At 42.6% G+C, this 20,600-nt stretch overlaps 1 protein-coding gene across 16 annotated transcripts in view; it reads right to left on the reverse strand.

The window, feature by feature from the left end:
- Positions 1-20,600, reverse strand: part of RAF1 (Raf-1 proto-oncogene, serine/threonine kinase) — an 82,827-nt gene that overhangs the window by 5,630 nt on the left and 56,597 nt on the right. For 8 of the 16 annotated variants that reach the window (XM_045385727.2, XM_045385722.2, XM_074033006.1 and 5 more), the window contains 10 exons: positions 20,434-20,536; positions 19,971-20,128; positions 17,593-17,691; positions 15,703-15,856; positions 15,043-15,102; positions 11,904-11,931; positions 11,668-11,795; positions 11,203-11,320; positions 2,769-2,853; positions 1,866-2,042 (listed from right to left, as the gene is read on the reverse strand). In XM_045385727.2, coding sequence (XP_045241662.2) covers positions 1,866-2,042; positions 2,769-2,853; positions 11,203-11,320; positions 11,668-11,795; positions 11,904-11,931; positions 15,043-15,102; positions 15,703-15,856; positions 17,593-17,691; positions 19,971-20,128; positions 20,434-20,536 — 1,110 coding nt within the window. Of the gene's footprint in view, positions 1-1,865; positions 2,043-2,768; positions 2,909-11,202; positions 11,321-11,667; positions 11,796-11,903; positions 11,932-15,042; positions 15,103-15,702; positions 15,857-17,592; positions 17,692-19,970; positions 20,129-20,433; positions 20,537-20,600 lie in introns of those variants that run through there. The other 8 variants (XM_045385728.2, XM_045385726.2, XM_074033003.1 and 5 more) reach the window with 3 other exon arrangements.

A 20,600-nucleotide genomic window follows, 5' to 3' on the forward strand; every position in this document is an offset into this window, starting at 1 on the left:
GAAACCTGGTTATTAAAGAGTCTGGGACCTCCTTCCATGCTCTCTCTCTTGCTCCTTTCTCTCACCATGTCACATGCAGCTCCCCTTGCCTTCTGCCATGAGTAAAAGCTTCCTGAGGGCCTCACCAGACACAGATGCTGATGTCATGCTTTTTGTACAGTCTGCAGAACCATGAGCCAAATAAACCTCTTTTCTTTATAAATTACCCACCCTTAAGTCTTCCTTTAGAGCAACCCAAACAGACTAATACAATGGCATATATTTCTTTCCTGGATAATGAAAATGTTCTAAAATTAGATAGTGGTGATGGCTGCACAACACAATACCAGAAAAACACTGAGGTGTACATTTTAAAAGGGGGAATTTTATGATATATGAATTATATCTCAATTTTTCTGAAAAGTCATTCCATTTCTTAAAATATACAGAAGGCAACTTCCATATGAATTTTAAAGATAATATGAGAATTTCTGTAGGACTTGCAAGCACAGCTATACCTTAGTAGCTCCCAGATGTCTAGGGGGTACAAGGAGTTCCTACTCCTCTACCATAAGGGGCACTTCTGAGGAAAAGTTTGAGAAGCACTACCCTGGGCTAGCCAGGAAAGGTGGGAGGATCACTTGAGGCCAGTTTGAGACCAGTCTGGGCAACACAGTGAGACTTCCAACTCTACAAAATACACAAAAATTAGTTGGGCATGGTAGCGTGTGCCTGCTGTCCCAGCAGCCTATGAGACTGAGCCAAGAGGATTGCTGGAGCCCAGGAGTTCGAGGATGGAGTGAGCTATGATCGCGCCACTACACTCTAGGATAGGTGACAGAGTGAGACCCTGTCTCTCTAAGGAAAGAATTTTTTTTTTTTTTTTTGAGATGGAGTCTGGCTCTGTTGCCCAGGCTGGAGTGCAATGGCATGATCTCCGCTCACTGCAACCTCCACCTCCCAGGTTGAAGCGATTCTTCTGCCTCAGCCTCTCGAGTAGCTGGGATTACAAGCGCGTGCCACCACAACCAGCTAATTTTTGTATTTTTAGTAGAGATGGAATTTCACCATATTGGTGAAGCTGGTCTCGAACTCCTGACCTTGTGATCCACCCACCTCAGCCTCCCAAAATGCTGGGATTACAGGCGTGAGCCACTGTGCCCGGCCAGGAAAAAGTTTTTAATTAAAAAAAAAAAAAAAAATCCCAAAAATGACATCTGTTTAAACCCTCATGTGGGACAGCCATGCCTCAAACAGCTGAGCAGAGGGCATTGCCACAGCTATCCAAGCAGAAGGTACATGCCCCCCACTATGTTCTCAGGTTTCTGATAAAGCGAGGGTCACAGGCAGAGCCCGAATCTGAGCCCCAAGGGGGAAGCGCCAAGGGGGAAGTTCAGTCCCAACAGGGGAATCTGAACTTTTTTTTTTTTCTTTGAGACAGTCTCGCTCTGCAGCCCGGGCTGGAGTGCAGTAGTGTTATCTTAGCTCACCGCAACCTCTGCCTTCCACGTTCAAGCAATTCTCCTGTCCCGGCCTCCTTAGCAGCTGGGATTACAGGCATGTGCCACCATGCCTGGTTATTTCTTGTATTTTTAGTAGAAACAGGGTTTTGCCACGTTGGCAAGGCTGGTCTCGAACTACTGGCCTCAAGTGATCCACTGGCCTTCGCCTCCCAAAGTGCTGGGATTACAGGTGTGAGCCACCTCACCCAGCTGGAACCTGAACAACTCATTCCTGATAACTGGCCCCTCCAGCCAAGGCCAGAGGCTTACGCAAAGATATCACAGAATCGCTTAATGGACTAGAAGGCTTTTCCTGATTCTGGTTCCAATTTAGGGACAAATTTGATGCCTGGGTCCCAGAGAGGCATCAGACCATCTACTCACTCCATTCCCTGAGCCGTCTGCCGGGCAATGTCAATTAGCTGGAACATCTGAAACTTGGTCTCCTGGACATGCAGGTGTTTGTAGAGGCTGCTGCCCTCGCACCACTGGGTCACAATTGCCAGGTTGTCCTTTGTCATGTACCCCATGAAAAGCAGAATGTTCACATGCCGTGTTTTGCTGGGGAGGTGAAGAGAGGAGAGGGAGGAGGAAAGTGCTCAGGGAGGTCTACTGTGCTTTTCCGTGGACACTGGGTTCTGTGCTCTCGACACCACCCCCAGTCCCAACCTGGAGGGGGCTAGAAAAACAAACACATGGCATGGCTGATAACCCAGGTGGCATTCTGAGCAAATAGAGAAGCGCACCATTAGTTCACTGGGCCATCAGTTCAGTGCTGGCCTTGCTTACAGAGACGACGTTATCCTCCATCAATGTACACTCCATGACCCTCCCCGTGGAGGTCACAAGGACTCCTCTGTAGAAATCTCCATTATATGACTTATTCCTACAAGTCTAAATAGTGACTGAAAGATTTGAAAGCTGACTGTTCTGAAGTCTAAAATAAAGCAACTCAGCTATAAAGAGGGTTCTGGGAAATAAAGGTAAAAATAGGGCCTATTTCTGCCCACCTCAAACCAAAACCCAGAGATAGAACTTGGGCTATTGAGTTTACTGTGCCCAGAGGAGGGTATTCTCCTGAGAAGGGGCTCTTCGAAAGGCCTGACAGCCACATAAACTAAAGGAAAGATCCCTTGCTCTCAAAGGAGGAGCATCCAACCACAGGAACTCCAAAGTGAGTCCTAACTGCCCACCCATCCCAACCCGCGGCACAGTCCACTAACTCTGCAGTCCTTGTACCCCCACTCTAGCACTCCAGAGGGACTGGACTGCCAGCTTTGTACTCACCGCAGAACAGCCACCTCATTCCTGAAGGCCTGGAATTGCTCTGGGGTTGGGTCGACAACCTTTAGGATCTTTACTGCAACGTCTCCTGCAAAATTAGTTGGCAATCAGTGCAATCAGTTGATCTTAGTCTTTCAAATAACCTAGTTTTGAAGAAGATACAGTGAATCATTTATCCAAAGAATCACATACCTACACAGATACAACAAATCTCCAAAATTTTTTTTTTTTGAGACAGGGTCTCACTCTGTTGTCTAGGCTAGAGTGCAGTGGCACACAGTGGCACGCAGCGGCCTTGACCTCCTGGGCTTAAGCAATCCTCCCACCTTGGCCTCCCAAAGTGCTGGGATTACAGGTCCAATTTCTACATAATTCAAATGACTCAAAAAAGTTACATAGGTTAACTGCTATCCCTACAGTTAGGCCTTCAATAGTCTTGGTTAAACTATTCATACCAATCCTGGCAAGCCCCAGACGGGAGGTCATGTGTGACAGGTCAAAACCTTGTCCTGTGGGAATGAAATCAGTGCATGGATATGAATGGCCTGGCAAATACAGAATGACTGGGGCTGGATGCTGTTGTAAGGAAGCAGACCATTTAGCAACTACTGAGGTTCAACTCTGAATCCACATTTCAGTGAGACCTAAGATGGTCACTAGGAAAAATTCAGAGATATATATTGAAATTAAGCTTCTCTGCCTTCAATACCGTTAAAAAGTAATCCTAATAATACTGAACCCTGGCACTGTGTGTACTTTTATCTCTTTTAATCCTCACAGCTGCCCTATGACGTAAATAATTTATCTTCACTTCAGACAACAAGCAGAGAAGTTTAGTCACTTGCCCAAGGTCATACAGTCAAAAAACAAAGAGTGCTGCAGCCAGGATCAAAACCCCAGTCTGACTCCAGTTGCTATCCTACCTACTAGACTGACAACTGACTGTCAAGCACTGTAAAACCAGCCTCTTGATATAACTTTAGACACATCCAGGGATCCCGTTCCACTTTAGAGTGCTATAAATTTAAAAGCCACTTTCTTTTCTTTTTTTTTTTTCCTGAGACGGAGTCTCACTCAGTTACCCAGGCTGGAGTGCAGTGGCGCAATCTTGGCTCACTGCAAGGTCTGCCTTCCGGGTTCACACCATTCTCCTGCCTCAGCCTCCCGAGTAGCTGGGGACTACAGGTGCCCGCCACCACGCCTGGCTAATGTTTTTTTTTGTTTTTTTTTTTGTATTTTTAGTAGAGACAGGGTTTCACTGTGTTAGCCAGGATGGTCTCAATATCCTGACCTTGTGATCCGCCCGCCTCAGCCTCCCAAAGTGCTGGGATTACAGGCGTGAGTCACTGTGCCCGGCCAAAAGCCACTTTCGAAAGTGTTTCTGGAGCCTCTCTGTTGGAGCCTTCCTCTTTTTTTTTTTTTGAGATGGAGTCTCGCTCTGTCACCCCGGCTGGAATGCAGTGGTACAATCTCGGCTCACTGCAACCTCCACAAGCGACTCTCCTGCCTCAGCCTCCCGAGTAGCTGGAATTACAGGCACGCTCCACCATGCCCAGCTAATTTTTGTATTTTTTGGGGAGACGGGTTTTCACCATGTTGCCCAGGCTGGTCTCAAACTTCTGACCTCAAAGGATCTGCCTGCCTCAGCCTCCCGGTGTGCTGGGATTACCGGCGTGAGCCACCCCACCCAGCCCTCCACATTTCATTTTTGGGAAGAAAATTGGTAGAGAGATGGTTCTCACAATAGGTACCAAACTGTCTCCCCGTGATCTCTGGTTTTATCATCTAAAGTTTCAATGAGTCCCTGTGTTTTAACAGCAGCCTCCAAAGTGGCTCTCATCCAGTTAACCTGCGTTACCATGGTAAACCATGTGTTTACCATGGACCCTGGGCCATGGGCTGCCGATGAAGGTGCTGTTGACTGGATGGGAGAGATCCACACTATGTTTAAAGCTACCTTCTATCTAGAAAAATGGATCTGGTATACCATATGGGACACATGTATAACCAGCCCTGAGTAGGAGGACAACAATCTTTTGTGTAAGTGTCCATTCCGGTACAGTTGGAGCCAAGACAGGAGTGCTGGAACAGAAGGGGTTCCCCAAGATGGGGGAGTAAATATTTTTTTTTTTCTTTTTTGGAGATGGGGCCTCACTATGTTGCCTAGGCTGGCCTCGAACTCCTGGGCTCAAGCAATCTTCCGACCTCAGCCTTCCAAGTAGCTGGGACTATAGGTGCCTAAGTAAATCTCTTTTCCAAGAGGATATGGAAAGGTTTTCTGAAAGAAATAGGATATAAACCAAGGGAAGGACTTTAGTAAATAGGAGAGAATGTTTCAGACTGGGCACATCAGAAATAAAGGTGAGGTGAGGGGGATGAGAGAAACCTGAGCTGTGTTTAGTAAACTCTAGGGTAGGATTTGGACACCTGTAGGACAGAAAGAGGGAGGCCACAGAGGAATCTGCTGCAATAGCCCAGGAAAAGTACAAGCACAATGGGTGACTGTGGGGACTTAGAAAGAAGGGATGAAGACAAGAAACCCTGTGAAGGTAAACTGACCCAATGAGGCAGTCAACTGAGTGGGAGTGCTGGGAAAATGGCCAACACTATGACCCAGGCTCCAGGACCCAGAAAAGGGCAGAGTCTTTAATGGGATGGGATAGGACAGGGCTAGGGGTTCAGGCACATGGCTTGGCAGATGCTGGATGATTGCTCAGGGGGAACTGCTTCTAAGGACCTTCCTATTTCACGGGCCTTGTTTTGCAGTCCATTCCTTCTTATAGCTCTCCTCTGGGCATGCTCTAGTTGTCACTGAACCCACCCTCTGGTGTCACCTGTTCTGGCCCTAATCAGTAATACAACCTCAGAATTCAGAGCCAAAGTTCACGCAGTGACTTACTCTGACCTTGTAGTCAGCTGAACTTCCTTAGCAGTTTCCACAAGCATTATCATTAAGCCACATCTTCCCCCTCCAGTTCTACTTTTTGGAACAACAAATAGGACTTATCTCTGTTAAAAGTTGATCTTTTGGCCGGGCGCGGTGGCTCAAGCCTGTAATCCCAGCACTTTGGGAGGCCGAGGCGGGCGGATCACAAGGTCAGGAGATCGAGACCACAGTGAAACCCCGTCTCTACTAAAAATACAAAAAATTAGCCGGGCGCGGTGGCGGGCGCCTGTAGTCCCAGCTACTCAGGAGGCTGAGGCAGGAGAATGGCGGGAACCCGGGAGGCGGAGCTTGCAGTGAGCCGAGGTCGCGCCACTGCACTCCAGCCTGGGCAACAGCGTGAGACTCCGTCTCAAAAAAAAAAAAAAAAAAAAAAAAAAGTTGATCTTTTCTTTTTTCTGTCATCTTAGCCAGTTGAACTCTTCTCACTTTTCTAAATCCTCAGTACTGTGCAAATACATATCACACCTCTGGTTAAGTCACTGATGGGAAGACCAAACAGGGTCAACCAAAGACAGAGCCCATGTACTTGCAGGGATCCATCTGCCAGCCAGCTCTCGTTAACATAGTTATGGTAATAGATTATTTGCAATTTCTTATGAAATCCAGAAGCAATGTTCTATACTGCAGCATTCCCCTCATTTACATATAAACAATCCAAGGACTGCCACGGAAGGGATTCATTCAATCTGCTAGGATCAATGAGCAAACATTATAGGAAAATGGATTTCAACTCTAATAAAGAACTATTCCATGCCCGCCCCTTGCCCCACCCTGGCTCTTGCTCTGTCACCGAGACTGCAGTGCAGCAGCACCATCATGACTCACTGCAGCCTCAAACTCCTGGGCTCAAGGGATCCTCCCACCTCAGCCTCCCAAGTAACTGGGACTACAATACAGGTGTGCACCACCACGCCCAGCTAATTTGTAAAATTTTTTGTAGAGACGAGGGTCTCATGTTGCCCAGGCTGGTCTCAAACTCCTGACCTCAAGTATTCTCCCACCTCAGCCTCCTAAACTGTTTGGCCACTGCACCCAATTATATGTGGGCCACTGCAACCAATTAAGAACTATTTTCTACTAGTAGGAACTACCTGGAGATAGAATGGGCTTTCAGACAGATCATGAGCTCTCTCATCACACTCATTTTCAAACAAAGGCTGGCCAAACCTCCTAAAAGTCTCGTACGACCCCGGATCCCACTTAACCCAAATGATACTCAGTCTTTATAGGACCCTAAAACACCCTACCACTGGACCTCACTCCTATTAGTCTACCTCTCACTCACTCTAAATGAAGTCCTAAGATCTCCTTGAGTTCTCTGAACAGGCCAGGTGAGTGGTCCACTTTGCACTTGATATTACTGCTTCCCTAGATATCTGCACCACCCTCACCCTCCATGCAAATGCCACTTTCTTGGCAGATTCCTCCCTGACCAACCTACTAAAAACTTTGAACTGGGACTGCCAGTGCATATCTCCTTTCCTCCATTTTTCTCTTTAGCAATTACAGCACACTATATATTCTGCTTTTCTTGTTTACTGTCCCCACTAAGAATATAAAGTCCTTAAGTTTTTTTTTTTTTTGGAGAGAAAGCATCTTGTTCTGTTGCCCAGGCTGGAGTGCAGTGGTGTGATCATGGTTCACTGCAGCCTCTATCTCGCAGGCTCAAGTGATCCTCCTGCCTCAGTTTCTCGAGTAGCTGGGACAACAGACACACAGCACCACGTTCAGCTAATTGTGTTTTCTTGTAGAGACAGGGTCTCACTATGTTGTCTAGGCTGGTCTCGATTTCCTGGGCTAAAGTGATCCTCCCACCTCAACCTCTCAAAGTGCTAGGGATCACAGGTGTGAGCCACCACACCTGGCCTAGAGAATTTTTTTTTTTTTTTTGAGATGGAGTCTCGTTCTGTTGCCCAGGCTGGAGTGCAGTGGTGTGATCTTGGCTTACTGCAACCTCCACCTCCTGGGTTCAAGCAATTCTACCTCAGCCTCCTAAGTAGCTGGGATTACAGGTGCGCGCCATCACGCCCGGCTAATTTTTATATTTTTATCAGAGACACGGTTTCACCATTTCAGTCAGGCTAGTCTTGAACTCTTGACCCCAAATGATATGCCTGCCTTGGCCTCCCAAAGTGCTGGGATTACAGGCATGAGCCACCGCACCCAGGCTTGATGCCAAATTTAATGCTCAAAAGGAGGTTGTGAACTTTGGGCCTCAGAGATGCTGCTTTAAATAAATATGTTGAGTTTTAGTTTATGCATCTGAGGCCTCTGAGTTGCTTTGAGACCCTTTCTGCTTTACTTCCACAGTGGCTCGGCTGAGTTAAAAAAAATCTTCAATCAAAATCATGAAAACAGTTGTAATTTTTAAGATACTGAACAGGTATATTGTATACAGGAACCAGAATATGGGGGGAAAAAAAGTATTGCACGAAACAATCTAGAAATTATGTTTCCTTGACCACTCATTTTTCTTCTTTCTTCATAGACCAGGGCTTGCTTTCTGAAAGCATGGCATAAAAGTCCACTGCTCCTCACTCCTCTGACTTTTGAGACTTTCTGACTTAAAAAACCTACAGTCTTTTTTTTTTTTTTTTTTTGAGACTGAGTCTCGCTCTGTCACCCAGGCTGGAGTGCAGTGGCACGATCTCGGCTCACTGCAAGCTCTGCCTCCTGGGTTCACGCCATTCTTCTGCCTCAGCCTCACGAGTAGCTGGGACTATAGGCGCCGCCACCACACCCAGCTAATTTTTTGTATTTTTAGTAGAGACGGGGTTTCACCGTGTTAGCCAGAATGGTCTCGATCTCCTGACCTCGTTATCAGCCCGCCTCAGCCTCCCAAAGTGCTGGGATTACAGGCGTGAGCCACCGTACCTGGCCTAAAAAATCCTAGAATCTTAAAAACAAGTTATCTACATTCTAATAGCAGTCTTTATGGAAGTAACACTGTAACAAATAATCTTTATCACAGTTTGAAAGCTCACCCTATTGAGAGAAGACAAAGTTCGGAAGCAGAACCATGTAGTAATACCTTGAAAACTTATGAATCCCCAAATAAAAGTGCTCAACCAGAGGAAAATTAAACTTGGGTACAACTTAAACTTCATCCGCTGGCTTTTAGCTGGGGCTTTTAAAATGTGATATAAAAATGATCAAATGCTAACAGAAGCAATAAATGCAATATCCATTGCTCTGCCTCCTACAATTACTAGCAGCCTTGTTATCTCAGATACAAGTAAGTGCTCTATCCCACAAAGTGCTTGTGTTCTTCTTTCCTAAGGAATCCTGGAGATATTTATGCCATCTAAAATATTCTGCAACTGGCTGGGCATGGTGGCTCATGCCTGCAATACCAGTACTTTAGGAGGCCGAGGCAGGCGGATCGCTTGAGTTCATGATTTCAAGACCAGTCTGGGAAACAAAGCGAAACCCTATCTCTACAAAAAATACAAAAATTAGCTGGGTGTGGTGGCATGTGCCTATAGTCCCAACTACTTGGGAGGCTGAGGCAGGAGGATGGCTGGCTTGAGCCCAGGAAGCAGAGACTGCAGTAAGCCAAGATTGTGCCACAGTACTCCAGTCTGGGCAACAGAGCCAGATCTTGTCTCTAAATATATATAAATAAATATTCTACAATAGTATCATTTCTCTGGGACCCGGGAGGCAGCCCGGTAGTACATACTAGATGCAATTTTCTGAGACAGGGTCTTGCCCTTTCACCCAGGTTGGAGTACAGTAGTGTGTACTCACTGTACTCAGCTCACTACAACATTCGCCTCCTGAGCTCAAGCAATCTTCCTGCCTCAGACTTCCGAGTAGCTGGGACTACAGGCGAGTGCCATCATATCCACCTAATTTTTGGTAGAGATGGGATTTCACGATGTTGCCCAGGCTGTTCTTGAACTCCTAGGCTCAAGTGATCTGCCTGCCTCAGCCTCCCAAAGTGCTGGGATTACAGGCGTGAGCCACCCTGCCCAGCCAGATGCAATTTTCAAAGGAAAAGGAATCATTCCACATGTACTTTACAAATGTTCAGTCGGGTGCCAATCCTCTTAAGGAACTAGAAATTGGTCAGATGATTAACTACAAATGGTGAAAACCCATGCATTAATGAGCATGGTAAATTACAAGTGGTAAAAACCATGCATTAAAGAACACAAGGTAAGGCTGGGCACAGTGGCTCATGCCTGTAATCCCAGCATTTTGAGAGACCCAAGAGGACTGCTTGAGTCCAGGAGTTGGAGACCAGCCTGGGCAACATAGTGAGACCTTGTCTCTACAAAAAATAAAAAAAAATAAAAAAATATTAGCTGTCTCTACAAAAAATAAAAAAATATATAGCCGGGCATTGTCTGGGCATAGACCTTGTCTCTACAAAAAATAAAAAAATATTAGCTGGGCATTCACCTGTGCTCCCAGCTACTTGGGAGGCTTAGGAAGGATTGTTTGAGCCCAAGAATTGAGGACTGCAGTGAGCTGTGATTGTGCCACTGTACTCTAGCCTGGGCAACAGAGCAAGAATCTATCTCCAAAAAAAAAAGAACACCAAGTACTCAAAACTGGAGGTGTTTGATATTTTCAGTACCTTGAATTTTAATACTCCATTCATTTGATGCTTTTAACTTCTCTCAATCTTTGCACATTTGCACATTTATCTCTAAAGATAATTCCGGTGTCATCCAAAGTAGAAGTATAGGCACTGAGGGACTCTGTGATTTTTGCTTTATTGTAATCTGAATTTAGAAGAGATGACTTTTTGGAAACATGCAGCATTTTCAAGAAAATACCTATTATTTGCCAAAGTCCTAAAGCCAGAGGCATTAAAAACCTAACAGAGAAATGCTAAGTATGTTGCCAAAATGTTGAGTGTTGCCAAAATACACAAGCTGTAACTACAGAAGTTAAATAGTACCTTTCTTCCAAGTGACAAAGTGTTTCCATTAAAATAAGAACACTAATATTCCACACAGATTCAATAATTAAGTCTATGCCTTCCCTGTTTGATAGGGATACCCACAACTAATCCTTGGGCGGGACAAAGAGAAGTTATTTCAGGAGATTTCCAGCTTTCTTATGCCTAACTGCATGACCATGGACAAATCAGCCCCCATTTCAATCTCTAAGGTCCTTTCCAACTTACAGTTTTTAGAACCCAAGCTCCCTCCATAGCAGCAGACTCTTGCTCACTTAAGGAGCTTCCAAGCATGACCCATGTGCAGACTGTATTTAATCAGTTTAAAGGAGAAGCACTCCTGACATCTGATTATAGGGCTCAAGTCTTATTCACTAATTTCTAATTATCCTGGGAGCTTTATAAGAACCTAGTCTAAAAAGAATTAAGCTCAGTCTTCAAGTATAACCAAGTATCTAAGGGAGAGTACTGCTGTAAGCCCAGAAGCACTCAGTCTTCTCTTCCTCCTGGCCCCCCGAGCTGAAACTTGACTTCACACCAAAGCCCTGCAGTAAGTAAACGGAAGACCCCAAGCTTACCGTGCCATTTGCCCTTATAAACAGTTCCAAAAGAGCCTGACCCAATCCGAGTGGACAGCATCACTTCACTGGCTTCTATTTCCCAGTAATAGCTTGAATCTCTCTGTCCACGAGGCCTCTGAAACCAGTAGAGATCATTATTATACTCCATGCAATGGTAATAATCTTTTGATAATGAGGGCATCAAAGAAAGGATCAACCCATGTCATCTGTTTCCATATCTTTTAAAGATAAACATATTAACCACAATTCCAATTTTTGTCTTTTGAGAAATACCATTTCAGTTAAAGCACTGGCAAGCTGTCTGATGCAAGTGTGCCAAAAATAACAGTGACATTTATAATCTCCTTCATTAAATATACTTTATTAGAATCCTCTCCCAAAATAAGTTAAAAGTATTCTAATTTCCAACGAGGTTTTTCTTACTGAACCCTAATTGGCAGGAGGTACGGTTTCTATACTCACAATTTTGTTTTTCTCCTGGGTCCCAGATACTGGTGCCCGCTCTCTTTGTGCTGGCACGGGTGTTTTCGGCTGTGACCAGCCTGTTGGGCTCAGATTGTTGGGGCTACTGGACAGGGCTGAAGGTGAGGCTTAATAGACAAGACAAACAGAATCCACACAAGGATAAGCCAACAGAAGATACACCGTATAAAGAAAAAAAGCCCATTATTGTTGGCTAAATGACTATGGAAAAGTACCTGATTCGCTGTGACTTCGAATTGCATCCTGAAACAGAAAAGGAAAGCTGGTCAACTCCTACACACAAAAGATTTTCTCTGGGGGAGGGAAAAGAGAGGAGAAGGATGTGCAAGAACAAAATAGTATTAAAAAACCTCTAAAAACCATAAAAATCCTAAACATACTCTAATCAACGTTCCTTGATTAAATTCAGTAAGTATCAGTGGCCAGTACCTCCAAGGCTGATTTTTCATTAAATATTAGAGGGACTGGTATCAATTTTTTTGTTTTTTTTTAGATGGAGTCTTGCTCTGTCACCCAGGCTGGAGTGCAGTGGCGCAATCTCAGCTCAATGCAACCTCCACCTCCCAGGTTCAGCGATTCTTCTGCCTCAGTCTCCCGAGTAGCTGGGATTACAGGTGTGCACCAGCATGCCTCACTAATTTTTGCATTTTTAGTAGAGACAGGGCTTTGCCATGTTGGCCAGGCTCGTCTTGAACTCCTGACCTCAGGTGATCCACCCGCCTCGGCCTCCCAAAGTGCTGGGATTACAGGTGTGAGCCACCGTGCCAAGCCTGGTATTAGTTTTTCATATATAATGAAAACCACATTCTTTTTCTCAAAAGAAAGCAATGTACACAACAAACATACTCTTTCAAGGGAAGCTAGCAAAGTTACTCTCAGCTGAGACCCTTCCAAAGATTGGGAATCTTGTTCCACTGAGGCTCAAAACTTTTTTAAAAAAGGCAGGGTGGAGAGGTGGATTCTGGGGGAAGCTCTTACTCCACAAGGAGTTAGGCTAAATTAACTAGAAGTTGGATTTGCAAAAGGTAAGCAGCCTACATACTTTATCCAAGCCTAAAATCACAGAAAGCTGGAAAGACCACAAATCCAAGTTCAAAACCAACATTTTACATATAAGAAAACACATCTGAACAGGTAAGGAGACTTGGCAGGGTCACTTGGCAGAGCCAGGGGGTGGCAGAAATAGAACCAGAAACCATCACACACGGATCTCAGCCCTCAGCTCTTTCACCACAAAACACTGCCTTATGGGTGAATTTGGAAATTGATTACATTCTACTCATGGGAGAAAGCAAAGGCTATCTTTAGGATTTATTAGAAACTGTTTGGAAAATAGTTTAAAACACAGAGGCCTCGATGAGACCTAAACCCCAATCTAAAATTCATCACTTGGAATAGAATAGTATAATAGAATAATATAAAACCACTTGGCCCCCGTATCCTCAAAAAGGACATTTTTTGGGGGGAGGTCCTACTATTATCTTTGTGTAACTACAGTATAGACAAGATACTTGTTCCACAGAACTATTACTAGAATGCTCCCACTCAATGATATTATTACGAGATAAAAAGAATCAAACCAAGCTGTTCCTCTGCTCCCAAAACATAATTCGGAATTTAACAAGAAAGCCTAGTTCTGGTTCCCAAAACTAGCTAGTCTTCAGAATTACTTGGATAGTGATTCTGACTCTGGAAAGAAGAATGACGATCCACCCCTAATCCTCAACCCAGGATTGACTGAGCATGTTCTGGAGGGGAACGTGGGAAGCCCAGGAATCTGTGTGTTTTTAAGTACAGCAGGATAACTGCCAGGTGGGCAAAACAGTGGCAAAAAATAACGTGGATTTCAATAGAAATCGGCAGCTGTAGCTTCATTATCCAAGTAATCTGTTCTTTGTTTTTAAAGCAAAGCACAATTTATTTTTATTAACCACAATTATATTCCTATGTAGTAGGATATTTTCCTTAATGTCATAGTAATTTTCTTCCCTATATCCATTAAATATTCCGTATTTTATTCTGTGCTAATTTCTACAGCTGGATCAATTTATCCTAGAAAGAATTTTTCTATTGTTCCTGGAATCTAAATACTCAAGAGAACTATGAATAATTTGAGACTTACAAACAATTTAAATAAATAAAGCAACAATTAGTCTACTTTTAAAATGCTGACTCATATGTGATTAAATAACAGGAATCAAAATTTACCCTGCTTCCAAAGTAAAAAATGATGAGGCATAACAGTTGTGCTAATTCTTTTATAATAAAAACTCAAAAATGCTTGACACAATCATACATAGCTCATTACAACCTCAAACTCCTGGGCTCAAGCAATCCTCCTGCCTGAGCCTCCTGAGTAACTAGGACTGCACGTGCGCACAACCAAGCCTAGCTAATTTTCATATACCTTTTTGTAGAGGTGGGGTTTTGCTACATATAGCCCAGGCTGGTCTCGAACTCCTGGTCGCAAGTGATCTTCCCACCCAGCCAATTCTGACCTTTACTGTTCCCTGTAAGTATTACACTGTTCATACAGGAACAAACCATTTAATAAAAGTAGCAGTAACTGGTATATTATTGTATTATCAGGACTAATCATAATGATAAAGCCAAAATAACAAAATTAATAGCTTATACATGACCTCCTCACAACAGTGGCAGGACAATTATGTTGAAAGTGATTTGAGGTCTGAGTGAAATAAACTGTGCCTGAGGCAGCAGATGTCTACATGATGAGAGAGAGCATAGTTATCTCTGATAAGCTTTCAATAAAGGATATTTATTCCAGGGTTTATCAACCAAACTGACACATTTGGTACTAATATATAAACAGAATACCAATGCTGTGAGTACCAACTAAGTCAGTCTAACATTAGTCTGGTTGGAACTGATTTAAAACAAAAAACAAAAAACTTTTTAATGCCCTTGGCCTCAAAATCTAATTTGAGATTTTTTGTTTGTTTTTAAGGTGGATTCTTACCATGTTGTCCCAGTTGGAGTGCAGTGGCTAATCAGAGGCACAATTGTAGCTCCCTACAGCCTAGAACTTCTGGGCTCCAGTGATCCTCCTGCCTTAGCCTCTGGAGTAGCTGGGACAACAGGCATACACCGCCATGCCTGGCCTAACTTAAGAAATTCATTTCACCTATCATCAATACCATATACAACATTTTTTTTTTAACTTCTATATACTCTACTGCCAAAAAAAAAAAAAAAAGGAAAAAAGAAAACATGGAAACAAGCAACAAGAAATATAAATTTAACTTTGCAACTATTTCATTTTTGGTAGTCTACTGTCTGTTTCAGCAATCCTGTTAATTACAAGAAAGCAAAAGCATGAAGAAAAATACCTACTCTTCCCCTCAAACAAAATCGTCTGGACCACGCCCTGGGAGAAGCATTCAGGCTGTTATTCTAGTCCAAAGCAATGAGAAATAAAGAAGAATAAAGAACAAAGGAAGTATTTAAGTGTATTCAGTTGTTATTAAAGATGAAGCAGAAAGCAAATTAAACCAATAGGACATAACCAAAAAGCCAAGAAAAGAAAAAGCAGTTCAAAAACACTAGCTTTGGGCACTTGGACATCTCCCTAAATACCTGCTTATTAAATCCTAGGACTCCACCCTTTTATTTCTAAATAAAATCACAAAAGTCTTCCAGAGAATCTGTAGTTCTCCATCACTGTTATTTTCTGTCCCACACCAAAATTAAACTCCTCTTTAAATATCTTAGGCACTCGTTCATTAAAAGCCTATTCAAATCTGATAATGGGAAGAGTTCAAATGTTAACATATTTTTCAGGAAATTTTAGTTCTCCACTTGAATGATATACCAACCAGACTATTCAGCCAGTCTAAAGATATTATGGATATAAAATAAACTGTAAAAGTCCAGAGACCTGAGAAAGTGTTGCAACATTCTTTGATCAGATTTGAAACCCAAAACTCTCTGAAATAAATATCACCCTCACCCCATTAATTGACTGACATTACCACCCCCAAGGGGCCCTATTACCTCAATCATCCTGCTGTCCACAGGCAGGGTGGTGCTGACCATGTGGACATTAGGTGTGGACGTCGACCTCTGCCTCTGGGAAAGGGAACCTTCAGATGAGGGACTGGAGGTGTTAAAGGTGAAGGCGTGAGGTGTAGAATACCTGTGCTGAGAACTAGGCAAGGAGGAGAAAGAAAATTCCATGATTGGCATTTAGGCTTTCATACTGGTGAAGTCTTTCAACTACCTACTTGATTAAGATGCTTAAGGGCAAACTCTACCTGTACAACCTTTGACACAATGTTTGATTCTTTCAAATATGTGACATCTAAAAATTATCTTAAGTCTGGGTGCTTTTGCATACAAAATTTGGAACAGGAAATAATATATGTATTGGGAATTCAATGAAAAAGAGAATGTATTGTAAGTTTTCTTTTTTTTAATAAAGCGCCACCCGAATACTCCAAATTTTCACATCTTCTCCGGGAAAGAATAGATTAACATTTGACAACCACACTACCACTTATTAAGCTAGTTGAAACGTGCCCAGTTTAATTTAGAGACTAAATTTGAGAACTTTAAGATTTTAAACAGATAAGTAGACGTGCTGAGCATGTCTGCAAAAAGGCCAGACGTTTTCATTATTTGTTCTAAAGATTAGTTTGAGGTTTGTTCAGATTCAGTTAACATCCATGTATGAATTAAAGGGATAAAAGGCCAGCTTTTCTAAGGGAAATTGTTCTATTGTCTTGAAAAAATGCCTTCCCACATAATTCTGTTTATGGCTTCAGAGGCCTGGTTTCTTCTAATCTTCAGAGGTAACTACAAACTCTTGGTCAGATCTGCTTTTCAAATTATCAAGAAAAATAAAAGTCATACACAAATATATATCCAGACATATGCAAATTCCTTATTCTGACATATGCTGCCTTTAATAATTTCCATAGTAGTTTCACATTAAACATTATCTGATTACACATTATGTGTGTGTGTGTGTGTGTATTTTTTGGAGACAGAGTCTTGCTCTGTCACCCAGGCTGGAGTGCAGTAGTGCCATCTCAGCTCACTGCCTACCAGGTTCAAGATTCTCCTGCTTCAGCCTCCCAAGTAGCTGGACCAAGAGGCGCATATCACCACATCCAGCCAGTTTTTTGTTATTTTTAGTAGAGATGGAGTTTCACCATGTTGGTTGGCCAGGCTAGTCTGGAACTCCTGACCTCAAGTGGTCCGCCCACCTCGGTCTCCCAAAGTGCTGGGATTACAGGCGTGAGCTACCATGCCTGGCCTAAAGTAAGATATTTTGGATGTAGATTTTACTTTAGGTTTCAAATTCATGTGTGTAACACTGAGCAATATGTGAACTGAACAAAACTGATTGTAAAGCTGGAAAACAGAGTAAAGACAAGTTATATGCAAACTCAGAGACACATTAGAAACAATATTTATGCTGAAAATATAACTAAATGTTTTTTAAAGACACTAGTCTATTTAAATACATGGTTTTAGCAAATGCAAGGCCATAACATGCATTTCAAAGTTAAGGGTTTTATTTTTATTGAATCACTGTATCAAGTTTTGGGACCCTTTCCATTGAGGTTGAACTCAGTACATACTGAGGAAAGTAGAATCTCAAGCTCTTTAAAATGTAATGACATATTAAGGAATATGCTACGATAACAGAAGAAACTATAGTCAAAGTCACTTTCCAGAATATAAGATCTACAGATCCATAAAGAGAAATTTCTACATTTTGCTGTACCACCAGTATCACATTCCACAGAAGCAGCAAGGGATTTCCACATAGAGAGGAGGGAATGTGAAGAAACTCTTATTTTTTGTCTTTGAGCTTCCAACCCCACCTCCCCCCCCCCAATAACTTTCTAAAAGAAAAGCTATAGGTAAAAAAATTACCTAACAGGCATCCTGGAAACAGACTCTCGCATACGACGCATAGTCAAAGAAGGTAGTGCTGGGACTCCACTATCACCAATAGTGGAATTTGGAAACAATCTAAACAAAAGCAGGGAAAGACTGGTTTTTAGGCTTACAGTAATCTTACAGAGACAATCAGCGTGCCTTGCTTTTGCAAACTCAGAGCTACTAAAACTGAACTTTTCCCAGTCACATTTTCCTCAACTGTTTTACATTACCTAGAATAAAGGGAACAATTTCCAAATAACTGGGTTTGAATGATTATTGAATGTGAATAATACTGACCTGCCAATAAACATACGGGCTCCAGTGTGCTTTTTCTTTTTTATTTTCTTTTTTTTTGTTGAGATGGAGTCTCGCTCTGTTGCCCAGGTTGGAGTGCAGAGGAGCAATCTTGGCTTACTGCAGCCTCCGCCTCCTGGGTTCTCCTGCCTCAGCCTTCCAAGTAGCTGGGATTACAGGCACACACCACCACGCCCAGCTAATTTTTGTACTTTTAGTGGAGACAGGGTTTCACCATGTTGGCCAGTCTGGTCTCGAACTCCTGACCTCAGGTGATTCACCCGCCTCAGCCTCCCAAAGTGCTGGGATTACAGGCGTGAGCCACCACGCCCGGCCCAGTGTGCATTTCTAGGAAATACTGGTCCTATGTCTAGCTATATCAAAATAATGTTTTTCAAACTACAGTAGAACATTTTACAAACTATGTCACACAGAGCTTTTCTGGAAACACTCCATCTTGAAAATAGATAAAAAGACTAAAATAGGAGGAATAAATCACAGAAAAGTGAGTAATTAGGCACCTTCTTTCCATGAGCTGGGCACTTGTCAGCAAGCCTCATAAGAACAATGCAAGGAAGGTAATATCCCCTTTATTCAGACGCATGAACGAAAACTCAGTTGTGGTTATGGTTAATGACAATAGTGAGATTCTGACATACGTCTGTTAGACTCAGAAGCTTGTGCCACCAGGTGCGGTGGCTCACACCTGTAACACCACCACTTTGGAAGGCCAAGGCGGACAGACTGCTTGAGTGCAAGAGTTCTAGACCAGCCTGGGCAACATGGTGAAACCCCATCTCCACAAAAAATACAAAAATTAGCTAGGCATGGTGGCAAACACTTGTAGTCCCAGTTACTCAGGAGGCTGAGGTAAGAGGATTACTTGAACCCGAGGTCAAGGCTACAGTGAGCTGTGATCATGCCATTGCACTCCAGCATGTGAGACAGAGCGAGATTCTGTCTTAAAAAAAAAAAAAAAAATGCTGGGTGTGGTAGCTCATGCCTGTAATCCCAGCACTTTGGGAGGCCGAGGTGGGCAGATCGCAAGGTCAAGAGATCGAGACCATACTGGCCAAGAACGTGAAACCTCATCTCTACTAAAATTACAAAAATTAGCTGGGCGTGGTGGTGTGTGCCTATAGTCTGAGCTACTTGGGAGGCGGAGTCAGGAGAATCGCTTGAACCCAGGAGGCGGAGGTTGCAGTGAGCCGAGATCACGCCACTGCACTCCAGCCTGGCAACAGAAAGAGACTCGTCTCAAAGGAAAAAAAAAAAAAAAAAAAAAAGGTGGTGGGGGGACAAAAATAAGATAAATTTTGAAAGCTTGTGCCATTTGTGCTACTCAAGCTCTCATCACAAAATCAGTATGTGACCATGAAAGCAAAAATGTTTTCAGCATGGTCTAATAATAACACTCCCTTGGTCTCTCTAGTACTATCAAAAAAGGACAAAACTTTAAACTTTTCATATCCCTAGTTACAGTTTTTAAAAGGCAGTTTGGACCATGTACTTTTAATATAAACTAAATTCTTTAATAAAATTTTATCTATATGAAATATATTGTCTCCTAACAGAAACAAGAATCTTTCAAGATTTTATATTCAAACAATTCCAAACAACTAAGTTTTCTCCAGTTTAAAGTGAAGAAAATGGCATCAACTGTGCTTTCTGCTCTTTCTCAGTGTCAAAGGCTCATTCAGCATATTCAACAAAATACAGAGCAGTGTCAGCAGTGTCTACTAGCAACCGTAGTAGATGATACTATTAAGAGAGAAAAGCAAAAAATCTTGTTTTCATATCCTTTTGTTCTTTTCCTTACTGAATCACAGTCACAGTATGTCAATCTCAATTTGACAGATGGTTAAGTCCTACTCCTACCTGCTCATTCTGGAGTATCGATGCCACCAAGCCTAGCTAGTTTCAGAATTATCACTGTTTCTAAAGTAGTTTCTGGATCACAATTCATTAAATGAGTCTAGAATCCAGACCTGCCAGTCAAAATCTACACCAAATACTCTTTAAAGTATTTATACTCCTCATCCCTATATTCCTTGAGAAAAAGAACAATGCCTTACAAGAGTTGTCTGATATTACTCCAGTCCACACACATAGTAGGTACTTTGGTGCTACAGTGCTCATGAAATTTGTAGCCACAAGTCTGACATCGAAATCCATTGAGCAGGAATTTCTGACAGATGTCACAGAAGGCAAGCTTCAGGAACGTCTTCCGAGCCTACAACAAGGACACAGGTGTAAATTATGCTGAATAAATAAAAGATGACAAAAGACAAAGTCATTTCCTCCTTGGCCTCCAAAAGAGTTTTTACAAAATGAATCGTACTTCCAACATTTACAGAATTCATAATCACAAATTAAAGTGTATCTCTGGCTAATGAAATCTAAATTGCCTTACCGTAAACAACAACATAAACAGCTTTAAACAATTCAACTATATACATACGCATATTACCTGAGAAATTTCTGTTATGCCTGGCAAAGCCCTCAACATGCCAGAAAGAGAGGAGATCTGCAACTTACAAAGTTGTGTGTTGTGAGCGGAACATGATCCAGGAAATCTACTTGAAGTTCTTCCCCAATCAAAGAGGCAGCATCAGTATTCCAATCTAAGCGTGCTTTTTTACTAAAAAGAATTTTTAAAAAAAGCATAAACAGGAAATGTTTAAACAAGGTAAAAGTGCAATAGA

The sequence above is a fragment of the Macaca fascicularis genome, chromosome 2 (assembly GCF_037993035.2).
Source record: "Macaca fascicularis isolate 582-1 chromosome 2, T2T-MFA8v1.1".
NCBI classification, from domain to species: domain Eukaryota; kingdom Metazoa; phylum Chordata; class Mammalia; order Primates; family Cercopithecidae; genus Macaca; species Macaca fascicularis.